Raw genomic sequence first — 22,635 nt, 5'->3', positions numbered from 1 at the left:
CGTTTCTACTCACGGGTACTTGTTTTAAGTCCAATTGTCCACAGGAAAAAGTCAGCGCTCTCTGGCAATGGCTGTGCGGCTTCACTCCGTGAAAGTAGCAGTCAGTTCGTAGCACCGTGCTTCTCACCCCACTTCGCTCCGGAGCCCCTAGATGGGATTCCCCACGAGTAGGGGGGTGCTTCTGGTGCCCTGCCGAACCCCACGTTCCCAGGCTTCCTCCGCCTGGGATTTCTAGCGGGTCCCCGCCTTCGCCGCGGCGGGAAGACCCAGTTTCCACGGAGCCCGTTCCTCCAGTCGGAGGAACTCTGCCATTCACCAATGGCGCTGACCCGGAAGTCCTTAGTTCCATCAAGTTAAAGTCAGTTACTAGACCAGATGAAGTTTTATTTTTTAACTGATTGTTCTTTATCTACTTTCCTCATATGGCTGAAGCAAATATTCTTCAAATTAAATGAAATAGCAGCTCCATACTTTTAACATTACAAAATAAAAATGATCCATGTTTAATGTAAATATTACTTTTTCTATTATCTGCTGACTATTTGCATTCTTTCTCTGAGCGCACACACACTCTGCTTAAGCACACATACTCCACAAGTACTACTTGGTGGTGCAAATTTTATCGTCTCAGCCTGTGGCTTCTTGTCTAGAGATCAAAGGGGACTTTTCAGTGGTGGCACCCTTGCTCGAAGGTCCCCCTTTGGAAATTGTGTTAGTACCCACATTACTGGCATTCAGGTGCCTGGTGAAAACCTGGTTGTTCAAGACTTTGGTTATTAGCACCACTGTTATTTAATATTGTTGATATTTTGTTTTTATTGCATTTTTTTCTGGCATATGTGTGTTAAACTAAAACTCTGTCATTTTATTGATTTTTAAATCTCCCTCCGAGAGATCCTAGGGTGTTGACTGGGATACAAATAGTCTAATAAATAAAATGGCCCCAATAATATGATTAGATTGCATTTATTAAATGTGTGTGTTGTTTAACACAGATAGATACCTCTAGGCAACTTTCCATATGGATAAAATGTATAATACCAAAAAATAACTTTTAAAATACAATAACCAACATTAATAAACAATTATACAACCACTGGCTGAAGAACAAACTCTGAAATATTAACTGTTTCCACTGTCACTGCAGATATATGAGCAGTTGAAATGGATCTAATCTATCCTGTCAAATGTTCTTTTTTACTGTTAAATACTATCAAAAGTGGAGGAAGAAGGGGATAATGCCTCCTAGCAAAAGTCATGAAATGGTGAAATATTTCTGTGTCTTCAACTGTTTCAGAACCATTTCTGTGACAGTTTTGTCCAACCTGTCTAACTCTGACTGTTTGACATAAAGACTCCTGGCTGCTCTGAGAAAGTGTGTAGCAATGGCATATTTAAATTGGCCAGAATATACAGGCTTTTAGGTCAGGGTACCATCTTACGTAAGCAGCACTTCATCCCACTTGAATAGCTGAGACTGTGTTCCAATATCATTCTGATTTGCTGTTAAATTGTGCTACGTCCTGCTGAAGGTCTCAGGTTGCTTAAAATGTTTCATGATTTGTTCAGTTCTGTCTAATACGCTGACAGGTCCAGTAACAACTAGAAGTAGCACTTTCTTCTGTTGGTCTAGTACAGTGTTGGGGAGTGAGTCATTTGTGTTTAAGTTGTGGACTAGCGTTTAGAAAATGGCAGGAGGAGATGACTGGTTAGCCCAGGGGTCTGCAACCTTTAAGACAAAAATAGCCACTTGGACCTGTTTTCGAAGGGAAAAAAAACTGGGAGCCACAAAAGCATTGCGACATTTAAAACAAATATATCTCCGGAGCCGCGATCTGACAGCGGGCGGGAAGGTGACGTCGGGACGGTTCGTGACTAATGCACGCACCGCCCCCATGCGACGTCACAGCCAGTACAGCGCCCGCCACAGTGGGGAGTGTTGGGGCGCACAATGCGCCTCCTCCCCTCGCTAGTATCTGCCCCGGAGCCGTGGCAAAGGTGTAAAAGAGCCACATGCAGCTCTGGAGCCGCAGGTTGCAGACCCCTGGGTTAGCCAGTGGGGTTATTGTGGGATGCTGTCTTGGAAGAATAATATTGAGTCTTCAGTATCCTTGGGCTAAGAAATGATTTATTTTAAAGGTACTAGCAGTGCCATATTTCAACTATTCTGTAATGTAGATATTTTCTAGCATGCAACTGGATCCAGGTAGGGGAAAGGGATCTAGTGTTGCTTTCTTGTTGGACTCTGGCCAAAAAGTAGTAGGATAAAGATGAAGATACTTAAGGTGTGTTTGAAAGTGTGTCAGAAGTGGTTCATCATCCATGCAGCAGGGCTGCTTAAATTTGGCAACCTGAAAAATAATACAGATCCAATAAGAGGGAGATCACTTATTTGTGCTGCTGAGAAAATTGGTGGGGAAGGTGCTAAGTGCATATAGATAAGGCTTCTGATAATAGCATATCAGTGTGACCATTTAAAGAATTCTATTGGGATACCTCTGACATGTTTAAAAACACTTATTATAAGAGTAGCACTCCCTAAGCTATAGAAACTGGTCCTTTCTACTCACTACTTTGAATTTTTATTGGTGTTTCATCTCCATTGCTAGGAGCATTGTCTATTGAACTTACTAGCTGTTCTGTTCTGAGACCTGTCACCCGATCCATAGGGGGTTCCTAATCAAAGCAGTTTCTAATCAGACTTGTGGAACAACTACTTAGATTTCTGTTTGTAAGAAATCTGCAGGGAAGCAGAGTCCAAAAGATAGTATGAATAATGCTTGCACTACTGCGATAAAAGCTGCAATTTGGTGACTACTTGTATGTACCTAGTTAAAGTAAAAACCTGGGTAGATAAGACATGGTTTCCTATTTCAGATATATTTTTTGGTTATTTGAAGAGTTTTGTTGCTAAATTTGGATCTTTATTTGAAGGATTTTTTCATCTTATAGAGATCAGTAATACAGCACTGGTTATAATTGGAGTGGGAGGAAGGGGATGTTGATGGAAATTCTAAATATTTTTCTGCAGCCTGAATGAATAATTATCAGAAGCAGGTCACCCAAAAATGCCCATGCTAACATCAAACTGTTGTTGCCAGAGAAATGCTGTATTCAGTTGTAGTTGAGATCCATTAATAGCCATTGGCACAGAACTACAGGCTGTGGAATGTAGTGCATTCCTTGTCGGTTTGTCAGGAAGACAGCCAATAAAACACATCTTCCAAGGTAGTGTTCTAATTGTTTTTCTAAAAATGTTTCCATTTAAACAGTTAATTTTTTCTTGAAAAAATTGCATAGTAATAGCAGAATTCGATTTCATACTGAAAATCTATTGTGCAAGAGATTACTAGACCCTCAATCCATTTCAGCTGACAGCAAAAAAAAAGACCATGATTTGTATGTGGTGTGTTTTAAGTAAACCCCCCCCCCCAAAAAAAATCCCAATTTCTTTAAGTGGAGGAAACAGTATGCAAGCTGCATGACTAAACCCCTGGACTCATCTCAGGCAATCCAATATCAGCTGTTGTGGAGTTTGAAAAGTGAATTCTTCATGTTTAGTTCAGCAAACCCCCTTGAGTTCCTTAAACACAGAGTGATGTCCAACTAAGCCACACTCTGTGTAGACATATTGAAATAAATGGTCTTGAGCCCATTGATTTCAGTAGGTCTACTTGGAGTATGATTAAGATTGGATATCATTCACCAGTAACATCTACTAATGCAACATTCAGATAAGTGTTGACTTCCTCTCTTGACTTCCTCCTCGTCTTGTATACAAATGGTGCTAACCAAATGTGGTGTTTTGCTTTGGCAAACCGGATTTACTCTTCCCTTAATGCCCACCCAAAATTTGCTCTAGAACATTGGGTGACCCTCTGTGGGTGGTGAGGCGTAGAAGACATGGAAATCATATTGTGTCTGCTGGCATGACATTGGATCTTGCTCAAATACTCTTCTAATTTTAATATGTAATCTGAATTGCTTCCTTTGTGGGGTGAAGGTTTGAGTAAACATCTGGTATGTGCCGAAAAGAATGGAATGGTGCCATATCCAACAATAGTTCATTGTGGTTCTATAGATTGATTTTAGACATTTTCTTAACAAATGCTTTTCTGTATTTCTCCTTCACAGAAAACTTTATGCATGCATTTCTGTTTAAATCTGAAGTGTTGGACCTTGTAGGTTATGCAAGTGTCAACATGTATCTTGCACACAAAGTCTTAATTCAGCACAATTCAGGAATTAGGTCAGTCAGGTTAAAACTGTTTGCTAACTTCAGTTCAGCTGTGCTACAGTGTTGCAGAACCAGAGCAAGCGGACAACCATTTCTCACTAATATTTGGCATTCCATCATTCGAAAAATAAGACTTTAGAGCCTTCTTGCTCAAAAATGGCAACTGGACATTCCATTTTGGTGCCTGCAACCCTGGTTTAAAGAGCCATTTGGCGCCTAGTTTATATATCTGAATTTCTAACGCTGGCACTAATAGCCACTATGTTTAGAAGCAAACAAGAACCCAGAAAAAAATTTAGGAATTTGCACCATTCAGAATAAAATAATTCCTTTCCTAAAACTGCACAGAGAGAACTTTAATACATTCACGGGCACAGTGGGATAAAACCAGGACAGTTTTGTCCTTCTACTGTAAGTTGACGCAGGGCTAGAAGGAAGAAGTATGCTTTCTGAATGTCCCATGGTGGGAAGGAGAAAGTTGGCCATCCATGAGAGCAGGTTTGTGGTTCTGGCTTGGACCAGAAAGTTCTGTTGCATTCCATTTAGTTCATTGGTTCTTCAGCTGGTAAATTGGGTCTCAGTCGGACCCAAGATGGAGCACAACAGAACTACTACCTTTCAAATATATGGTAAGAAATTTAAGAAGTGGATTCCTAAAGGTGTGTTTAGGGTAAAAGTGGGTCCCAGGTCTGAAAAGTTTGAAAGCTACTGATGTAATTCAGCTAGACGGAGAACTACTATATAGTTTTCTTTAATATTGACAACGAGACTATCAGGTCTTCTTTATTGTGGTTTGCTTAGTTTTGGGGCTTAACACAGAATTAAAATGCATGCGAGCTTACTTGGTAAACCAAACTGTAAAGTTGCTTCCCAGGTTGAAAATATTTTCTAGACTTGCTGTGGTAAGCAGGAGGGAAAAGGTAATTTTGCTGAAGGGGCAGCTGTTCTGAGATGACTTGCCAAGTTGTCATTCCTAGTGATAAGAAACCTACGTTCCATTTCACTTAATGTATAAATGAACAGAATTGTTCTAACAGAATTTGGAAACAGAATGTAACTAATGTTAAAAAAATTATTTCCTAGGGGAAAACTTTGTGGATGCAGAAGAGAACGCCCTTTTGGATACTGATGAAGAGGTAGTTCCAGAGAAGCCACGCCCAATACAAATTGTTCTTGCTCATGAAGACGATCATAACTTTGAACTGGATGAGTCAGCGTTGGAGAGAATTTTGCTTCAGGAACACATAAGAGATCTCAATATAGTAGTTGTTTCTGTAGCTGGTGCATTCCGTAAAGGCAAATCTTTTCTCTTGGACTTTATGCTTAGGTATATGTACAACAAGGTGAGTAGCTTAAAGCACACCAGCTTGAAAATTCAAACTAGTTTGAATGCAAGTCTGTTTTATTGAAAACATTTACGTCCTACTCTTTAACTGGAAATGTTAAGGTATTTGATTCTTAGGGTTCATTGTAATGCATTCCTAAATAAAACCCCAGTTTGTTCTTAAACTCTTGTGGCTTCGACAGAGTGATCCAATATTGACTTTGGAAGTAAAAGGCATAATTATTTTGGTATAAATTAGTTTAGTGTAAGTGGTTTTTCAGAGAATAACATGCAGAATATGGCCTACGTCCAGTGGTTACTTTGCAGTAGTGGAAAACACCACCACACCTGCAGGATTATTAGCTAATTTTGTCTGATCCACTGTAGATCCCAGGGCCACTGAAAACACTAAAATATGGAGGAGGGAGGAAAACTGGCAAAAATCAGTTGCCTTGCCTTCTGTGAGCTGAAACACTTTGCTATGCTAAGGGAGCATTGGGTCCAAACATGGGTGACCAAGCAGTGCCTTTATGAGCAGGGAAGAGCTCAGTGATAGAGGGACACTACTTGCGTCTCTTGATGTTCTAGTCTAGGCATCTAGGCAGCTGAGAGAGTCAGGCAGCAGTTCTGGAAAGAACACTAGTCCTAACCATGACCTCTTAAATTGCTATGAGCTCATCAAAGACATGATGGGAGAATTGCTTAGGAATACATGCTGCCTCCTGCAGATAGGTTAGACTTCTTCAGTGTGGACGCACTTGTACAGAGAGCCACTTTGGAATTCCCTGCATCTTGTTTAAAAGGTATGTGTGTGTGTATGCGTATGCAAGCCTTTACTGATTGATAGAGCTGAAATGGATGGGTTTGTATAAAAAACAGCATGCTGATTCTTGCACAGTTAACATTATTCATGATAGTGACTCAAGCCATACTCGTGTGTAGGCCTATAGAAATCAATAGGTATTACTTAAATCCATTGATTTAATGGGTTTATTTTGTGTATAACTAACATTGAATATTGCTTTATGCATTGTGAAGTTGGTTCCCTGGTTATATTAAAGCGTAGATATATTAAAGGGTAGGGCAGAATACTTGTAACAAACTGCTTGGCAAGTGCTGACAAAAGCCAAAGAAACGGAACACCGTTACAAGATTTTATGGGAACATAATATGAATAGAAATGCAAATAAGATTACGGGGTATCTTAACTCAGCAGGATCTTTCTTTACAGGTTCTATAAATGTAGAAAGCTTGTACTGTCCTTGAAGTAAAATGGGGGGGAAACCAAGAATTGTGTTCTTTGAGAGCAGTCACTTTAACTTCTGACTGGTATTGAAAATTCCGCAAAACTGAAACATTCATTTTTTGATTGAAATAAGATTTCCCCCTGACTAGTTATTTTACATGTTCTAATGTAAGATTACCTAGAACCTCTTAACACACTGAATAAGTATGTGACTCCTGTTACAGGAATCATCTTCTTGGATAGGTGGAAGCCAAGAGCCTTTGACTGGGTTTACATGGAGAGGAGGGTGTGAGAGAGAAACAACTGGAATTCAGATTTGGAGTGAAGTGTTCGTAATTCCCAAGCCTGATGGGACAAAGGTATTACTTTAAATAGCTGGCAGGTGTTTACTGTCTGAAGTACGTTGGGTGTGACTGTGGCAAACCTTGGCTCTCTCCTCAAGAGTTGAATAATTTTTTGTAAACCACTTTGAGGGGGTTGGTTTTTTGTTTCATTGCAATCAGGTGGCATATAAACGTTATGAAATAAATAATATTAGCTTAATATATTTTATATTATTACCATGTTTTCTGCATATCTTATTTCCTGCCACTTTGAAAAAAAAACGCTGCCATTTTGTAAAGTTGAAACAAGATACGCAGACAACTTGTTACTGAATGTCAGTTGCATGAAGCTGATAAGGTAATCTTAAAGCTTACCTGTTTATGACTTGAACAGTGTGTGCAATAGCCTGACCCCCCACCCCCCAGAAGTTAGGCCATATTTAGAATCTAGTTAGGATCCTGGTTCAATCTAGTGCATAAACATGTTGTATAAAAAAACCAAAGTGCAACAGAGTGAAAGGTGGCTGGGTTACTTGGCCAGTCCTTAGGCTGCCAATAAAGCAGTCTCTGGCTGGTGGAATATATCTTATGACAGCCAAATTGAGGTAATTGAGATGGCTTAATAGAAGACAGCTGGGATAGCTTAAGTTTTTAGCATAGAGATGTTAGAGCTGCCTGTTTAGTAATTTTGCTTCTTCTTTTTAATGGCAACACTCCTCTAGGTTGCAGTATTGCTAATGGATACCCAAGGTGCCTTTGATAGCCAATCAACTATCAAAGACTGTGCAACTGTATTTGCTTTGAGCACCATGACAAGTTCGGTCCAGGTAAGGACCCTTGTTTAAAACTGAGATATGAAAGCTAGGAGCTAAATGGCACCTTAAACCTAGGTTATGGGCGCCACAACGGAATGTCTAGGCATGCTTTTTTAATAAACAGAATAAAAGCTGAAAATGAATGAACCACAGCTAAAATATTGTGTTCATTTTTCACATGGTCTATTAGTCCTTTCCCTGTCCACCCACCTAATATTATTAAGAGAGTCTCTTCTCCAGTCTTGGAAATAGGGAGGGATAAAAAGGTCCTCTTTTTCTTCCACTCCGCAGTTTAAATCTGAAATCTTAGGCGCATTACTACACCCGGAGCTCAGAAACTGCTTGCACTAATGAAATTCCCTGTCACAAAATGTCTTAGAACAATGGGAGTTTCGAACACTGCTAAGGATATATGTTTTTCAAAGTGGTGGTAGGCTCTAAATATCCTCAGGCTACAGCTTCAAAATGCGCAGTCTGAAGCCATATGACACAGCAGCTTTGCTTAAAGCTAAACAGTCACCAGTATTTTGGAAAACTGTTCCTATGAAGGCAAACATTGACAATTTTGGTATTTCAATGCCTATTGAAAATAGTTTTAGTTTTCCCAAACAATTTTAGAGAATTAATTTGATTCGGCATTGGTTCTGTTTTACAGTTTTATGTTTTAAACAGAATCATATATTTGCTGGACAAAGGAGCAGGAAAGTGCCTTAGCACTCACTAAAAGGAGAAGGAACGCTCACCATTGCTAAGCTGGGGCGTGTTTTGAAGAGCTCTGGCATCTGATGTATGCCCAACCACATAATACCTAGCAACAGGGCTCTGTCTGCTTAGTTAACCATCCAAATCCCATTGGTTTTGATTCCTTATTTCTGTGGCCGTCACAGGTTAGCATTTATTAACTTTTGACACGAGGCAACTTGAGAAATGATCATGCTAGTGTTTGCTTTGCTTTAAAAACTCCCTTTTTACTTCTGATGTGAAGCATTCTGACTAGGATTTAGGACAGTGTGATCCCATCCCTGATTGTTAGTTTGGGTAGTAACTCACAGTGCTGGTGTATTTTTTAATAGGAAAATGTATAAAATCTGTTGCAGAAATGTAAAAAAACTAATAACGTGTTTTCTAGGTGTACAATTTATCACAGAACATTCAAGAAGATGATCTTCAGCATTTGCAGGTAAATATGTCCAGAAACAATGACAATCTCCCACTAAGGAACATGACTGTAGAACATGGATTATAATTAGTGTTGATTTGTTGAGTTGAGTGTTGAGTTGTGTGTTGACCTGTTCATAGGACAGGTCAGAATTCTTGGGGGAAAAATATTCATGTAAGCAGAATCTGGCAAACTTCCTTTAGTAGCTGATCTCAAGGAGTGCTGTTTTGGAATGTAACTGCTACTAGAAGTAGGAAGAGTGATGGGATGTTGAAAGACATGATGTGGACATAGGACACAGCACAGAATGCTTAGGGTCATGGCCATTACATTGCAATGGGCTCCCCACCCTTTACTTCTGAGATATTAGTCGTCTTCTTTTTTTTAAGTATTGTTGTTGTTTAGTCGTTTAGTCGTGTCCGACTCTTCGTGACCCCATGGACCAGAGCACGCCAGGCACTTCTGTCCTCCACTGCCTCCCGCAGTTTGATCAAACTCATGCTAGTAGCTTCAAGAACACCATCCAACCATCTCATTCTCCGTCGTCCCCTTCTCCTTGTGCCCTCCATCTTTCCCAACATCAGGGTCTTTTCCAGGGAGTCCTCTCTTCTCATGAGGTGGCCAAAGTATTGGAGCCTCAGCTTCACGATCTGTCCTTCCAGTGAGCACTCAGGGCTGATTTCCTTCAGAATGGAGAGGTTTGATCTTCTTGCAGTCCATGGGACTCTCAAGAGTCTCCTCCAGCACCATAATTCAAAAGCATCAATTCTTCGGCGATCAGCCTTCTTTATGGTCCAGCTCTCACTTCCATACATCACTACTGGGAAAACCATGGCTTTTACTATACGGACCTTTGTTGGCAAGGTGATGTCTCTGCTTTTTAAGATGTTGTCTAGGTTTGCCATCGCCTTTCTCCCAAGGAGCAGGCGTCTTTTAATTTCGTGACTGCTGTCACCATCTGCACTGATCATGGAGCCCAAGAAAGTAAAATCTCTCACTGCCTCCATTTCTTCCCCATCTATTTGCCAGGAGGTGATGGGCCCAGTGGCCATGATCTTCGTTTTTTTGATGTTGAGCTTCAGACCATATTTTGCGCTCTCCTCTTTCACCCTCATTAAAAGGTTCTTTAATTCCTCTTCACTTTCTGCCATCAAGGTTGTGTCATCTGCATATCTGAGGTTGTTGATATTTCTTCCGGCAATCTTAATTCCGGCTTGGGATTCATCCAGCCCAGCCTTTCGCATGATGAATTCTGCATATAAGTTAAATAAGCAGGGAGACAATATACAGCCTTGCCGTACTCCTTTCCCAATTTGGAACCAATCAGTTGTTCCATATCCAGTTCTAACTGTAGCTTCTTGTCCCACATAGAGATTTCGCAGGAGACAGATGAGGTGATCAGGCACTCCCATTTCTTTAAGAACTTGCCATAGTTTGCTGTGGTCAACACAGTCAAAGGCTTTTGCATAGTCAATGAAGCAGAAGTAGATGTCTTTCTGGAACTCTCTGGCTTTCTCCATAATCCAGCGCATGTTTGCAATTTGGTCTCTGGTTCCTCTGCCTCTTCTAAATCCAGCTTGCACTTCTGGGAGTTCTCGGTCCACATACTGCTTGAGCCTTCCTTGTAGAATTTTAAGCATAACCTTGCTAGCATGTGAAATGAGTGAAATTGTGCGGTAGTTGGAGCATTCTTTGGCACTGCCTTTCTTTGGGATTGGAATGTAGACTGATCTTCTCCAATCCTCTGGCCACTGCTGAGTTTTCCAAACTTGCTGGCATATTGAGTGTAGCACCTTAACAGCATCATCTTTTAAAATTTTAAACAGTTCAGCTGGAATACCATCACTTCCACTGGCCTTGTTATTTGCAGTGCTTTCTAAGGCCCATTTGACTTCACTCTCCAGGATGTCTGGCTCAAGGTCAGCAACCACACTACCTGGGGTGTACGAGACATCCATATCTTTCTGGTATAATTCCTCTGTGTATTCTTGCCACCTCTTCTTGATGTCTTCTGCTTCAGTTAGATCTTTACCACTTTTGTCCTTTATTATGGTAATCTTTGTACGAAATGTTCCTTTCATATTTCCGATTTTCTTGAACAGATCTCTGGTTCTTCCCATTCTGTTGCTTTCCTCTATTTCTTTGCATTGCTCGTTTAAGAAGGCCTTCTTGTCTCTCCTTGCTGTTCTTTGGAAATCTGCATTCAATTTCCTGTATCTTTCACTATCTCCCTCGCATTTTGCTTGCCTTCTCTCCTCCGCTATTTGTAAGGCCTCGTTGGACAGCCACTTTGCTTTCTTGCATTTCTTTTTCATTGGGATGGTTTTAGTTGCTGCCTCCTGTATAATGTTGCGAGCCTCCATCCATAGTTCTTCAGGCACTCTGTCCAGCAAATCTAAGTCCTTAAACCTGTTCCTCACTTCCACTGTGTATTCATAAGGGATTTGGTTTAGATTGTATCTTACCTGTCCAGTGGTTTTTCCTACTTTCTTCAGTTTAAGCTTGAATTTTGCTATAAGGAGCTGATGATCTGAGCCACAGTCAGCTCCAGGTCTTGTTTTTGCTGACTGTATAGAGCTTCTCCATCTTTGGCTGCAGAGAATATAATCAATCTGATTTCGATGTTGCCCATCTGGGGATGTCCATGTGTAGAGTCGTCTCTTGTGTTGTTGGAAAAGCGTGTTTGTGATGACCAGCTTGTTCTCTTGACAGAACTCTATTAGCCTTTGCCCTGCTTCGTTTTGATCTCCAAGGCCAAACTTGCCAGTTGTTCCTTTTATCTCTTGATTCCCTACTTTAGCATTCCAATCCCCTATAATGAGCAGAACATCCTTCTTTGGTGTCACTTCGATAAGGTTTTGTAAGTCTTCATAGAACTGGTCAATTTCAGTTTCTTCAGCACCAGTAGTTGGTGCATAAACTTGGATTACTGTGATGTTAAAAGGTCTGCCTTGGATTCGTATCGAGATCATTCTATCATTTTTGAGACTGCATCCCAGTACAGCTTTCGCCACTCTTTTGTTGACTATGAGGGCCACTCCATTTCTCTTACGTATACTGATTTTAAGTATACTGATTATAATAAAATAAAATAAAATAATACTTGGATTCTATGGAGTTCTAAGCAGTTATGTAATTTTTGTCCAAATTGGCTCTGCTAAATTTGGGCCTCTATTGGAAAATACTATGATGATTCAACAGAAGGATTCTAGGTTTGAAGAATGAAATTATTTGGTTGGTAGAGCTGCTTGGTGGAAGAGTAATGGAAGCATCGGGATCTTGCCACTAAAAGATGATCTTTCTGGTTTTGAGATAGTTTTGAAGTCGGACAGCATGGGTCAAAAGTAACCTTGACATAGATAATATGGGGAGGTGGGCACTGCTGGTACATACCGCTAGAAGATAAAATTAAAGAATTGGTAAATATTCAGATTGGAGCACAATTTTTAGAGCTGCCTATGGTACAAGCTAGTCGATTTATTTTTCAGTTATCAGCTTTAAAGGGAGGTGTCCCCAGACATACGGAACATTGTGACCCCAAATGGCTAATGCAGCAGTTTTTCCATTTCTTTTTACAAAGCAGAAATATTGTATAGTATAATGTATTTATAGTAGTCATTTTATTGCCACAATTGGCAAAAGTAGGTTGGCTCCTATTAAACAGAGGATTACTGTTGAGTCACAAGACAGTGGAAGTAGGCAAAAAGTTGTTTAGTACTGCAGGCCTTATTAATGGATTGGAATACAGTCGTACTATGGTTCTCAAACGCCTTGCGACTTGAACATTTTGGCTCCCGAACGCCGCAAACCCAGAAGTGAGTGTTCTGGTTTGCGAACGTTTTTTGGAAGCCAAATTTCCGACGTAGCTTCCATAGCTTCCGATTAAGTGCAGGAAGCTCCTGCAGCCAATCGGAAGCCGCGCCTTGGTTTTCGAATGTTTTCAGAAGTCAAATGGACTTTGGCAACAGATTCTGTTCGAGAACCAAGGTATGACTGTATATTGCTTTCCTTTGTATTATAAGCTTGGTCAGTGCAAGCACCTAACAAGGATGAATAATGACTTGAAATCCAGTATTGGGCTACTTTAGTGTCTGTCTGAGCATGTGTTGCAGTACTGTCTGTTTCTGTACTCTCGATGCATGCTTAATGGCTTTGTTTTATAGTTGTTTACAGAGTACGGAAGGCTAGCTATGGAAGAAATTTATCAAAAGCCATTTCAGGTAATAGCATGATTATATTGGTCATATTTAATTAATTTTTGTATGTATATTTAACAACATAGGGCAGTTTCACACACTACAGTAGAATCCAGTAAGCATTAATCATAGCATATACCAACTTCAGCAAAACATTTAAGGCGGCTACCTAGTTCCTAACCGTACACATTGATAGTACGTGTAGATCAGGGCAGCCATATTTTCCCCGGGCTCCATCACGTGTTTCATGGTGATTGTGTGTAAGTTGCCTAAGCCATAATGGGTAAAGGTTCCTGTCAAAGTTCATATAGTGTTGGCTCAGTCTGCTATAAAGCTATTGGCCTTAACAGGCTTGTTGATGGTAGCCAAAAGATGTATTTTTGTGACCAAACCTTGTGCACATTAAGCAATCATGGTACACATGGCAAAGCAGGGGTGTATAATTTTTATGGAAAAGCCAAGGTTAAACTATGGCTTCCATGGTGGCATTTTCAGGCTACTTGTGTTTTGGGGATTAAAATCCTACTTGTTCAGCTTCTGAGTATTTCTAGTTATGCATGTTCTTCTGTTGGCCAGGGCAACAGTTAACGGTTACTTTTGTCTCTCTCATATAGACACTAATGTTCTTAATTAGAGACTGGAGCTATCCTTATGAACATCCATATGGCTTAGTTGGAGGAAAACAATTTCTAGAAAAACGGTTACAGGTAAGCTATGACCTGCAGTAAATTGTTAGTAAGACCATGTTCCTAAACAAACGAGAACTTGGTTCATGAGAGCTGCACTACATAGAACCTAAAAGCAATTGTTTTGGATTAGGTCAGCTTTAATATTCTCTGTAATTAAAGTAATACTAAACTGTGGAGCCAGAAGGATGTATAACATCTCTGATAAGATTGTGTTGTGAAAAATGTGTTTTGCTTGTAGGTTAAGGTGCACCAGCACGAAGAGCTCCAGAATGTAAGGAAGCACATTCACTCATGTTTCAGTAATCTTGGCTGTTTCCTATTGCCACATCCTGGTCTTAAAGTCGCAACAAACCCAAGCTTTGATGGGAGGCTAAACGGTATGAGGTTTTTCATTTGTATTCCTGGCTTTAATAGATTACTGATTTGAATCTGTATTCAAGTGCAAATGCACTGAAGGGGGTAGATGAAGTGCACATAATTCTAAAATTTAGTACGGATGAGCTCTGATATATAGAGTAATATGCTTATTGGAGAAGGAGATGTTAGTATAAATTCTGTTTGAATGCTGTAGTCAAATATTCAGTTGATGGGTGTTGTGGGGGCACTAGTGTATATATTTGAAATGTATTTTATACGCTTCTGACAACAGTGAATGGGATGTTTGATTGAAACTTACACAGTAATGAAAGTGGAGTAAGGGGAACAAAGCCAGTCTGTTGCCAACATGGTTTCCCATTACATCTGAACTGGGCTATCGTTTTGAGAAACTTACTGTACTAGAACTGTATAGGCATGCTAGCTGGGAGTGGGGGGGGGGAAGCTTCAACAGAATCTGGACATGCTTAAAAAACAGCAGCTGCCTATCATTGCATATTTTTAATGCTGTATTTTTATTTATATTCTTTCGGATGGGCATAAATAGAAACTCTTACACACACCTGAAGCAATGTTTATATTTCACTGATAAGTTTTTTCTCACTTCTTCTGTGCTTGGAATAGAGCACCCAGCAAAGTAGCCATCAGCCAGGGCATATATTAGGCGACTCAATTTTTTTATGTGAGTACTTGTTAGCTCTAACATTCACAGCATTTTAGAAATAAACTGGGACAATAAAGATCTTGCTTATCTTGTGTTTCTGATTCAAGAACACAAATCGATAACAGTGCTGCTGCTGTTGCTGCTCCTCTGGTTTTTGGATAGCCTTGTTATAAAGGACTGGCAATTTTTTAATGAAACAACCTTCAGCATTGGCTAAGGTTTGAAGGTTTTTCTTTCTTTTTGGATATCCAATTATTGAGTTGGGATGTTTCACATCATGTTAAGCCGCCACTGACTCTGGAGAGAAGGAGCGTCTTGTTAATTGCGGCAAAATTGCAACTCCTTTTCTGTGACTGATTCCACTAGACATTGATGACGACTTTAAGAGTGAGCTACGGAATCTGGTTCCATTGCTGCTTGCTCCTGAAAACCTGGTAGAGAAAGAGATCAGTGGCTCGAAGGTGACATGTAGAGATCTTGTGCAATATTTCAAGGTAGGCAAATGCTTGTGCTCATTGATCAGTTCTTTAAAATAGTGAACGTGTAGGTCAGTGCCCTGTTAAGTGACAGAGACCCATTGAAATGCAGTAGTGTGCACATTATGGCCAGCATAATCAAAGGCATGGCAGTTTTTTGGTCATCAAGCTTAGTTCTTTTTTCTGTTCTGTTAACTATGCTCTTGCTAGAGAAAAGAAGCTTTCTGCAGCTATATGGCCCCAATTTTCAGTTGAGACTTTCAATGTTGTTTCCTTTCCTGGCTCTTCCAGCATATTGATGTACATAAACCAACCCTTTGCTATATGGGCAACTTCACTCACCCCAGGTTGCCCCAAATCTCATTAGACTGTTTTGCTCTTTATGATGCAAAGTGGTTTCCAGTTGCCCCTGGAGTGATGCAGGTACACCATCCAGGAGCTTAATCTGCAAACTCCTGTTCTTGAAGTAGTAGTCTCCTGCTCTGGCTGGTGGTTGCAGTGTTTTGTAGCAAAGAGTAGGCAATCACATCTGATTTGTCATCACCCAAAGTTGGCATATGTGGGGCAGCATGGAGTCTAGTTGTCCTTGAACTGTGTCCTTGCGGCACCCATCTATTGGTGCAGAGCGCTTCCAAAAAGCACACCCAACAAAATGGTCCTAGGAAAACCACCTTTAATTATGGTTATGCTTCCCTACAGCATGGTGGTTGCTCAGTGAATCCAATCTTTAACATTGCTAAAAAGTATAACATTTAATATTGGTGGACATGATAGACTACCTTAATCCAATAAGTTATATTATTTAATTGAGCTTGAATTTTGGGCGTTGTTTTTAAAATCTGCTTTTCCAGTGGATTGAAACTAGACAGTAAAACCTTGCTTTGTTTTTAGGCTTATATTAAAATCTATCAAGGAGAGGAGCTGCCTCACCCTAAGTCAATGCTTCAGGTAAAGTTTTGTACACTTCTGTCTCTAAAGGTATCTGACGCCAAGAGTGTTTGATACAGATCAGCCCAGCTGTTGGTCAGAGGCTGTATGCTCGTGAATAAAAGCTGCTGGAAACTGCAGGAGGGAACAGTGCTGTTGTGCTCAAGTTCTGCTTGCAGGCTTCCCATAGGCCTCTGGTTGGCAACTCCTGCCAAAACCGCCTGTCACCTCTCCAGCCGGGAGAGGGTCTTGGGGGGCTTGTTTAGCTAAAGAAGCCCCCCGCGACCCTCTCCCGGCTGGAGAAGTGGTGTGCGGCTAAAGAGGCTCCTGCCATAGCCGCGCGCCACCTCTCCAGCCGGGAGAGGGTCACGGGGCTATGGCTTCTTCGCTCCATAGGACACACACACATTTCCCCTTCATTTTTGAAGGGGAAAAAGTGCGTCCTATAGAGCGAAAAATACAGTAAATGTCAGCGTGACAAACCAAGGTGTACACTGATTCTGCACATGGCCAATTTGTGCTGTCAGATAAACTGAGATTAAATGGGTCTTTCCCATCTAGTACCTTGACGTGCCTTTCTTCAGTGTGAGTTTCTCGCAAAGCAGTGTTTTTTAGGATTTTCTTTCTGGTAACTGCAGCAGACAAGCCCAAAAAACTGTTTTAAGATTGCCAAGCAATTCTGTCCAAGAGCTGACATCAGAGGGTGGGTGTTGCAAGTAATGATTCAGGAGTTTAGGGTATGAAAATATGGTAAGAATACATTCATTTGGTATTCAGATCACAAATATGGAAACAATGACACAAATGAAACTCCTCCAAGCTGTTTAGTGTCACTTGTTATGCTTTGTTTTTTTGAAACTTAAGGCAACAGCAGAAGCCAACAACCTTGCTGCAGTAGCTGGAGCAAAAGACACTTACAACAAAGGAATGGAGCAGGTATTGATGTGAATGGACGATATGTTGCATGCTTTTAGTTTAATCTAAGAACTGCTCTGCACTGGGTAGATGTTTGAGCTTAGATCTCATAAACCAAGAGTAGGTAGATCAAGATCTACCAATAAATCTCTGAGTGATTTGCAGTGGATTGTCAAGGATGTTTGAGAAAGGCGCACCCCGTTCCTTAATTCTGAATACAGACACCGTGAGCTACTTCTTTGCACCTGGTTTCCAGTATATAAATAAATCAAAGTCTGAGCTGTGGTGTTGCCTGCTTCTAAGACTTTTTACTTTTTATTTGCAAATTGAACACAGAAAAGGAAGTGGTGGAAATATTAAAGGGGGTGGGGAATAATGCCGCTCAAATGTACCTGAATATACCAAGATTAATGTTAGTGCAGAGAAACTTTCAAATTGTAATGTTGAGGTTTGAGGGAGGTAAAAGAAATGGGAACAGCTGGTAAGGAAGACAGATTCCGCAGCATGGTCGCTTAAGCATGGATGTTATGCCTGCATCAGCCTTCGGATGAATTGCTTAGCTAGTACACTGGAAGGATCGTGAATGGCTCTGGAGCTGTTATGTGGTGCTATATATATAAAGGCGATGTAAAATTAACACATTAATGCCCTTTGGTTGCCCTTGCTCCACATGCGTCAGTCTGATTTAGGCACAAGCAGCCGTCTTTCCGAAGGTGATGCTGGAGAGCTACTACATTTTTTAAAAGGAGCAGTGAAGGGAAGCTTCCTCCTTCACCTCCTTTTTTTTTATTTATTTAAACTTATTCTGCCTTTTCTGCAAAGGTATGCATGGTTCTCTGCCTCTCACTTGTCCTCGCACCCGTGTGAGATAGGCTGGTCTTGAGGGATAGTGACCGGTTCAAGGTAATCCGGTGAGCTTTGTAGCTGAGCGAGGATTTGAACCTGGATCTTCCCAGTCCTTGTCCAATAGAATAAACACTGCATCTGAATAAACTTACACCTGTAGCCCTCGTACCCCTATAACGCTAGGCGAATTCTAACATAATGCAAGCTAATAGGTCGATTCTGCTTATTCCAACAGGTTTGTGGAGGAGATAAGCCTTATATTGCTCCTGCAGACTTAGAGCGAAAGCACTTAGATCTAAAGGAGCTTGCCATAAAACAGTTCCGTTCTGTGAAAAAGATGGGAGGTGAGGATTTCTGTCGCCGTTACCAGGACCAGCTTGATGAAGAGCTCGACGAAGTCTATGCAAACTTTGTGAAGCACAACGATGGCAAGAACCTCTTCTATGCTGCCCGCACCCCTGCTACTCTCTTTGCTGTTATGTTTGCCATGTACATAATCTCAGGACTGACTGGCTTCCTTGGAATGAACTCCATAGCTACCCTATGTAACCTTGTAATGGGGGTCGCGCTCATCTCCCTTTGTACTTGGGCATACGTTAAATACTCTGGGGAATTCAGAGAAGTTGGAACACTCATTGATCAGATGGCTGAGCTACTATGGGATCAGGTGGGTATCTTTGAGCTTAAAGTTTTCCTTCCAGAAGAAACTTGCCAACTTTGCTGTTCTTGAGCAGTAGTTGGTCTAAATGCCCCTCCTGCAAGAACGAAGAACAAACACCAGAAATAAATCACTAGAGAATGAACCTGGTGGAAATAGCCTTTGAAATCCACCCAGAATATTTTTAGTACCTCCGTGCCCAATCATACAACCAGATTTTGAAAATCCCTAGAAGGCAGAGGTAGTCATGTAAGTTCATCTCCCTTTGTGTGTGTCCATAAAAGGCACAGGTTTGGTTTATACTCTTAAAAGGTAAGTAAGAACTGCCTTTCTAAAGAGGATGGGTATTTGAAGATCCTAGCAGTTCTGATTCCATATTTGGTTGTCATGACACTGAATGGAAAATTCATAGAAGTTGAGCTTGAGTACATTATAGGACCGTCTGCTGTAGCATACGTTGGCTTGTTTACTGCACACTAAAATTGCTTGTTCATAAAGTGATCAGTTCTTAAAGACTGGTATACAGACGAAGTGCATAAACATGTCAGCAGGAGATTTGGAATTCGAATGTGACAAGCATAAAGCTTTAATTAGGCACATGGTAGGAGGTTTTTCATTAAAATTCCTATTGTGTAGGGGAAGGACTATGAGCCATCAATGGCTGGCCACATCAAGGTATGTATGTACTTCAGCAAAGGGTTTCCAAGTTCTTTGTTCAAAAAGATTTTCACATGAATTCTTCTTGATTAAACCTGAACAAAAGAAGCCACATTGTGCTCTGCTGTAGCAGCTTCCAAGAAATTCTCATCAACTAATTAATATTTCCCTTAGCACAATCCTTTGCATGTTTTCTCTGAGGTGAGTCCCACTGTGTTCAGTAGGGCTTACTCTTAGTAAACGGCCTTAATCTGAAACTAGAGATGGGAGGAATCTTGAATTGTAAATATCTAAAGAATGAAACACAAACACACCACGTGTAGCCCACCATTGGGTCTGATTTTGTACTTTGTACATGTACACATGTTGAGTCCCCTCATTATTTAACCTAGGTTGGACTTTGCCCAAGTGTCATTTTTTTCTACTGAGTCCTGTTGCATGACTAAAAGGATGCCCTTATATTGCCACCTGCTGGCTCACTGGAATTTTGCAGCCAGGAGCAGCCGCAGGTCCACTTCTTTTAGAAGTATAAGAGTAGGAAGGTTGCGCCGAGCTTTTATAGAACTAGGATGTTGCCCCCCCCCCCCCACAAACAACTTTTATAAGATTTGGGTACTGAATATCCCTAAGGTGTAGAAAGAGCACAAGAGCCCTGATCTATTCCAGTATCCTGAGCGACCAACCAGCTACCAAAGATACATGATTCAAGCAGTCCTGTCGTGGTCCAGCTACAGTTCTGTTTGTAGACAATATAGTAGAAATCTCTGTAGCCCCTGTGCTAAATGAACACCCCTTCTGCTGCATCTGGAGACCTTACCTTTACTGATGGGGCTTGGAAATAAAGGGTTGTATCCAATAGTGGCTTTGTCCTAGCAGAATGGGACACCCTGCACTTTGGGGGACCCTCCAAAACAGCTTGCAGTATGGCTTTATGGGCTGTGGCAGGATTGGGATCTCCCGGCTCCCACTACTGCAAAGCCACCCATGGATATAGTACATGCAGCTTCTATAGATTTACTCAGAATGTTTTTTAAATTCTCACTTGCTTATTGATTCTTCTCATGGAAAAATGACCTTTTACTGATTGAAACTTGCTCCATGCCCAGGAACTTGGGAATCTCCCTTGTAGAGTTGGGTCATTGGTTCATCTTGCTCAGTATTGTCAACACTGACTAGCAGAAGCTCTCTAGGTTTCTCAGCCCGACCTGGAAATGCTGGAAACTGAACCTGTGTCTTCAGCATACACAGCAGATCCTGTACTGCTAATAGCCAGATGCTTTCCATTAACCTTTGGAGAAAGCTTTTTTACTGTTCTTGAACTCTCTTTTGGTGCAGTACCTTGGTAGATTGTGGTACAGTGGTACCTCGGGTTACATACTCTTCAGGTTACAGACTCCGCTAACCCAGAAATAGTACCTCGGGTTAAGAACTTTGTTTCAGGATGAGAACAGAAATTGTGCTCCGGCGGCGCAGCAGCAGCAGGAGGCCCCATTAGCTAAAGTAGTGCTTCAGATTAAGAACAGACCTCCAGGACGAATTAAATACTTAACCTGAGGTACCACTGTATAGAACTGTCAAAGCTGCACTCCAAATCTTTTGTGAATTTAAATAACCTGTTCTAAACTTTTAAGGCCCAGCAGTTAGGATTGAAAAGGCAGACCCCAGCCTACAAGATCAGCCTGTACATTTTGAAAGCAAAATTTGTCTTGTTCAGTGTCTAACTCCTATCCTTCACTACTGACCTTACACCTTCCTGTCTCTTGTCTCTTTCTTCCTTTGCTTCAGAGGAGTCCCAAGAAGGTGAGAATATCAGTGGGGACTGACTTTAACACCCAGACTGCTTTCCCCTTCCCCCTGCTCTCTGCCAACTGCTTTTCTAACAACTCGCTTCCATGTTTTAGGTGTGTTCCAAATTCTTTGAAGTTGTTAGACGTCGAGTGATTCGCCGTGCTCTTACCTCAGCACAACGGCAGCGGCTCTCATCCAACAATAACAAGAAGAAAAATTAGCCAGTATTTTTACCCTTTTCTTTTCCTTTCCTTTCTGAAGCGTTCACACTTAACTCGTATAGACAGTAAGCAGGACCATCTGGCCCACTTTACATAAATGCTATAAACATACCAGGTTGAAGATGCATTTATAGGGTATGAAATTGCACCTGACGTTCTAGGAATTGTAAAGTGATTTGGATTCAGTCAAATACTACCTAGGAGGAAACCACTTAATGCTCTGGAAATTATTAACCATATGCTGGTAGCCAAACTCATCTTTTTTTCCTTTTTGTATTATACTTTGGGATGCATTTCATACATGATTTTAATTTTTGTTCTGTCTAATTTCTTTTTTTTATGTTTCAGCAGGTTTGGGGTTTTGAGTTACGTTTATTTATTTTTGTACATTTCTCATGCTGCAGGTGATAAAACCTCTTGGTGATAATTTGATTGAGGATACTATGAGACAATCGGTTACAAACTCTCTCAAAGCAGGCCTGACTGAACAGATGTCTCAGCATGCCAGATTAAAGACAGATTGACCATTCATCTCCTTTCATCTGCCTGCCCATCCTAGACTTGCTTGCTGTACAATGAGAACTCAATAAACCAAAGTTTACATTGACTCTAGAGAAGTAGATTATTCTGACTGGCTTCTCAATTTGCTGCCGTCACATTGGGGGAGGGTGCGGGTGCAGGGTAAGAAGTTTTGATGGCTTTTAAGGCTTTCTCCTCTTTTTTGCTTCTGAGACACAGCCCCAATGCCACAGAGAACAGGAAAGTGAGGTATCGGCTTCAACACTAGTGTACCCAGGGGGAGGTGGTGTGTGGGCTCTGTCTTGCAGAAACATATCCACTGTAAAAGGGTTTTTCAGGGAAGTAATTTATCGAGCCTATACAAGGAAATCTTTTAACAGAATGTATGTAGCCACAAAATATCCCATCAAATATTTTAACTTTGTGAACACTTGTAAAGCGTTAACATGATGAATCCAGCTGACATATCAGCGGTCGCAGTCAGCTGCGGAGTCATGTTTGAGCCACTACATTTAGCTACTCCTTGCTTTTCTGCCTTTTCTACCAGTATTACCCAAATGCATGTGTATTATCTCCACAGAAATTACATTTAGAGGTAAC

At 41.0% G+C, this 22,635-nt stretch overlaps 1 protein-coding gene across 3 annotated transcripts in view; it reads left to right on the top strand.

Moving 5' to 3' along the window:
* ATL2 (atlastin GTPase 2) overlaps positions 1 to 22,123 on the top strand; it is a 33,464-nt gene extending 11,341 nt beyond the window's left edge. The window contains exons 2-14 of one of the 3 annotated variants that reach the window (XM_082216985.1): positions 5,321 to 5,580; positions 7,032 to 7,166; positions 7,853 to 7,957; positions 9,075 to 9,125; positions 13,268 to 13,324; positions 13,915 to 14,007; positions 14,228 to 14,366; positions 15,395 to 15,522; positions 16,396 to 16,452; positions 17,296 to 17,367; positions 18,428 to 18,859; positions 21,293 to 21,307; positions 21,409 to 21,902. In XM_082216985.1, the coding sequence (XP_082073111.1) occupies positions 5,321 to 5,580; positions 7,032 to 7,166; positions 7,853 to 7,957; positions 9,075 to 9,125; positions 13,268 to 13,324; positions 13,915 to 14,007; positions 14,228 to 14,366; positions 15,395 to 15,522; positions 16,396 to 16,452; positions 17,296 to 17,367; positions 18,428 to 18,859; positions 21,293 to 21,307; positions 21,409 to 21,516 (1,652 nt within the window). In that variant the 3' untranslated portion in view covers positions 21,517 to 21,902. The other 2 variants (XM_082216986.1, XM_082216984.1) reach the window with 2 other exon arrangements.
* Positions 22,124 to 22,635: the final 512 nt, after the last annotated feature.

Source organism: Podarcis vaucheri, assembly GCF_965113315.1.
Source record: "Podarcis vaucheri genome assembly, chromosome: 3".
Taxonomy (NCBI): Eukaryota; Metazoa; Chordata; class Lepidosauria; order Squamata; family Lacertidae; genus Podarcis; species Podarcis vaucheri.
Note: the sequence above shows the minus strand (reverse complement) of the source record. Positions and strands in the feature narration are given on the sequence as shown.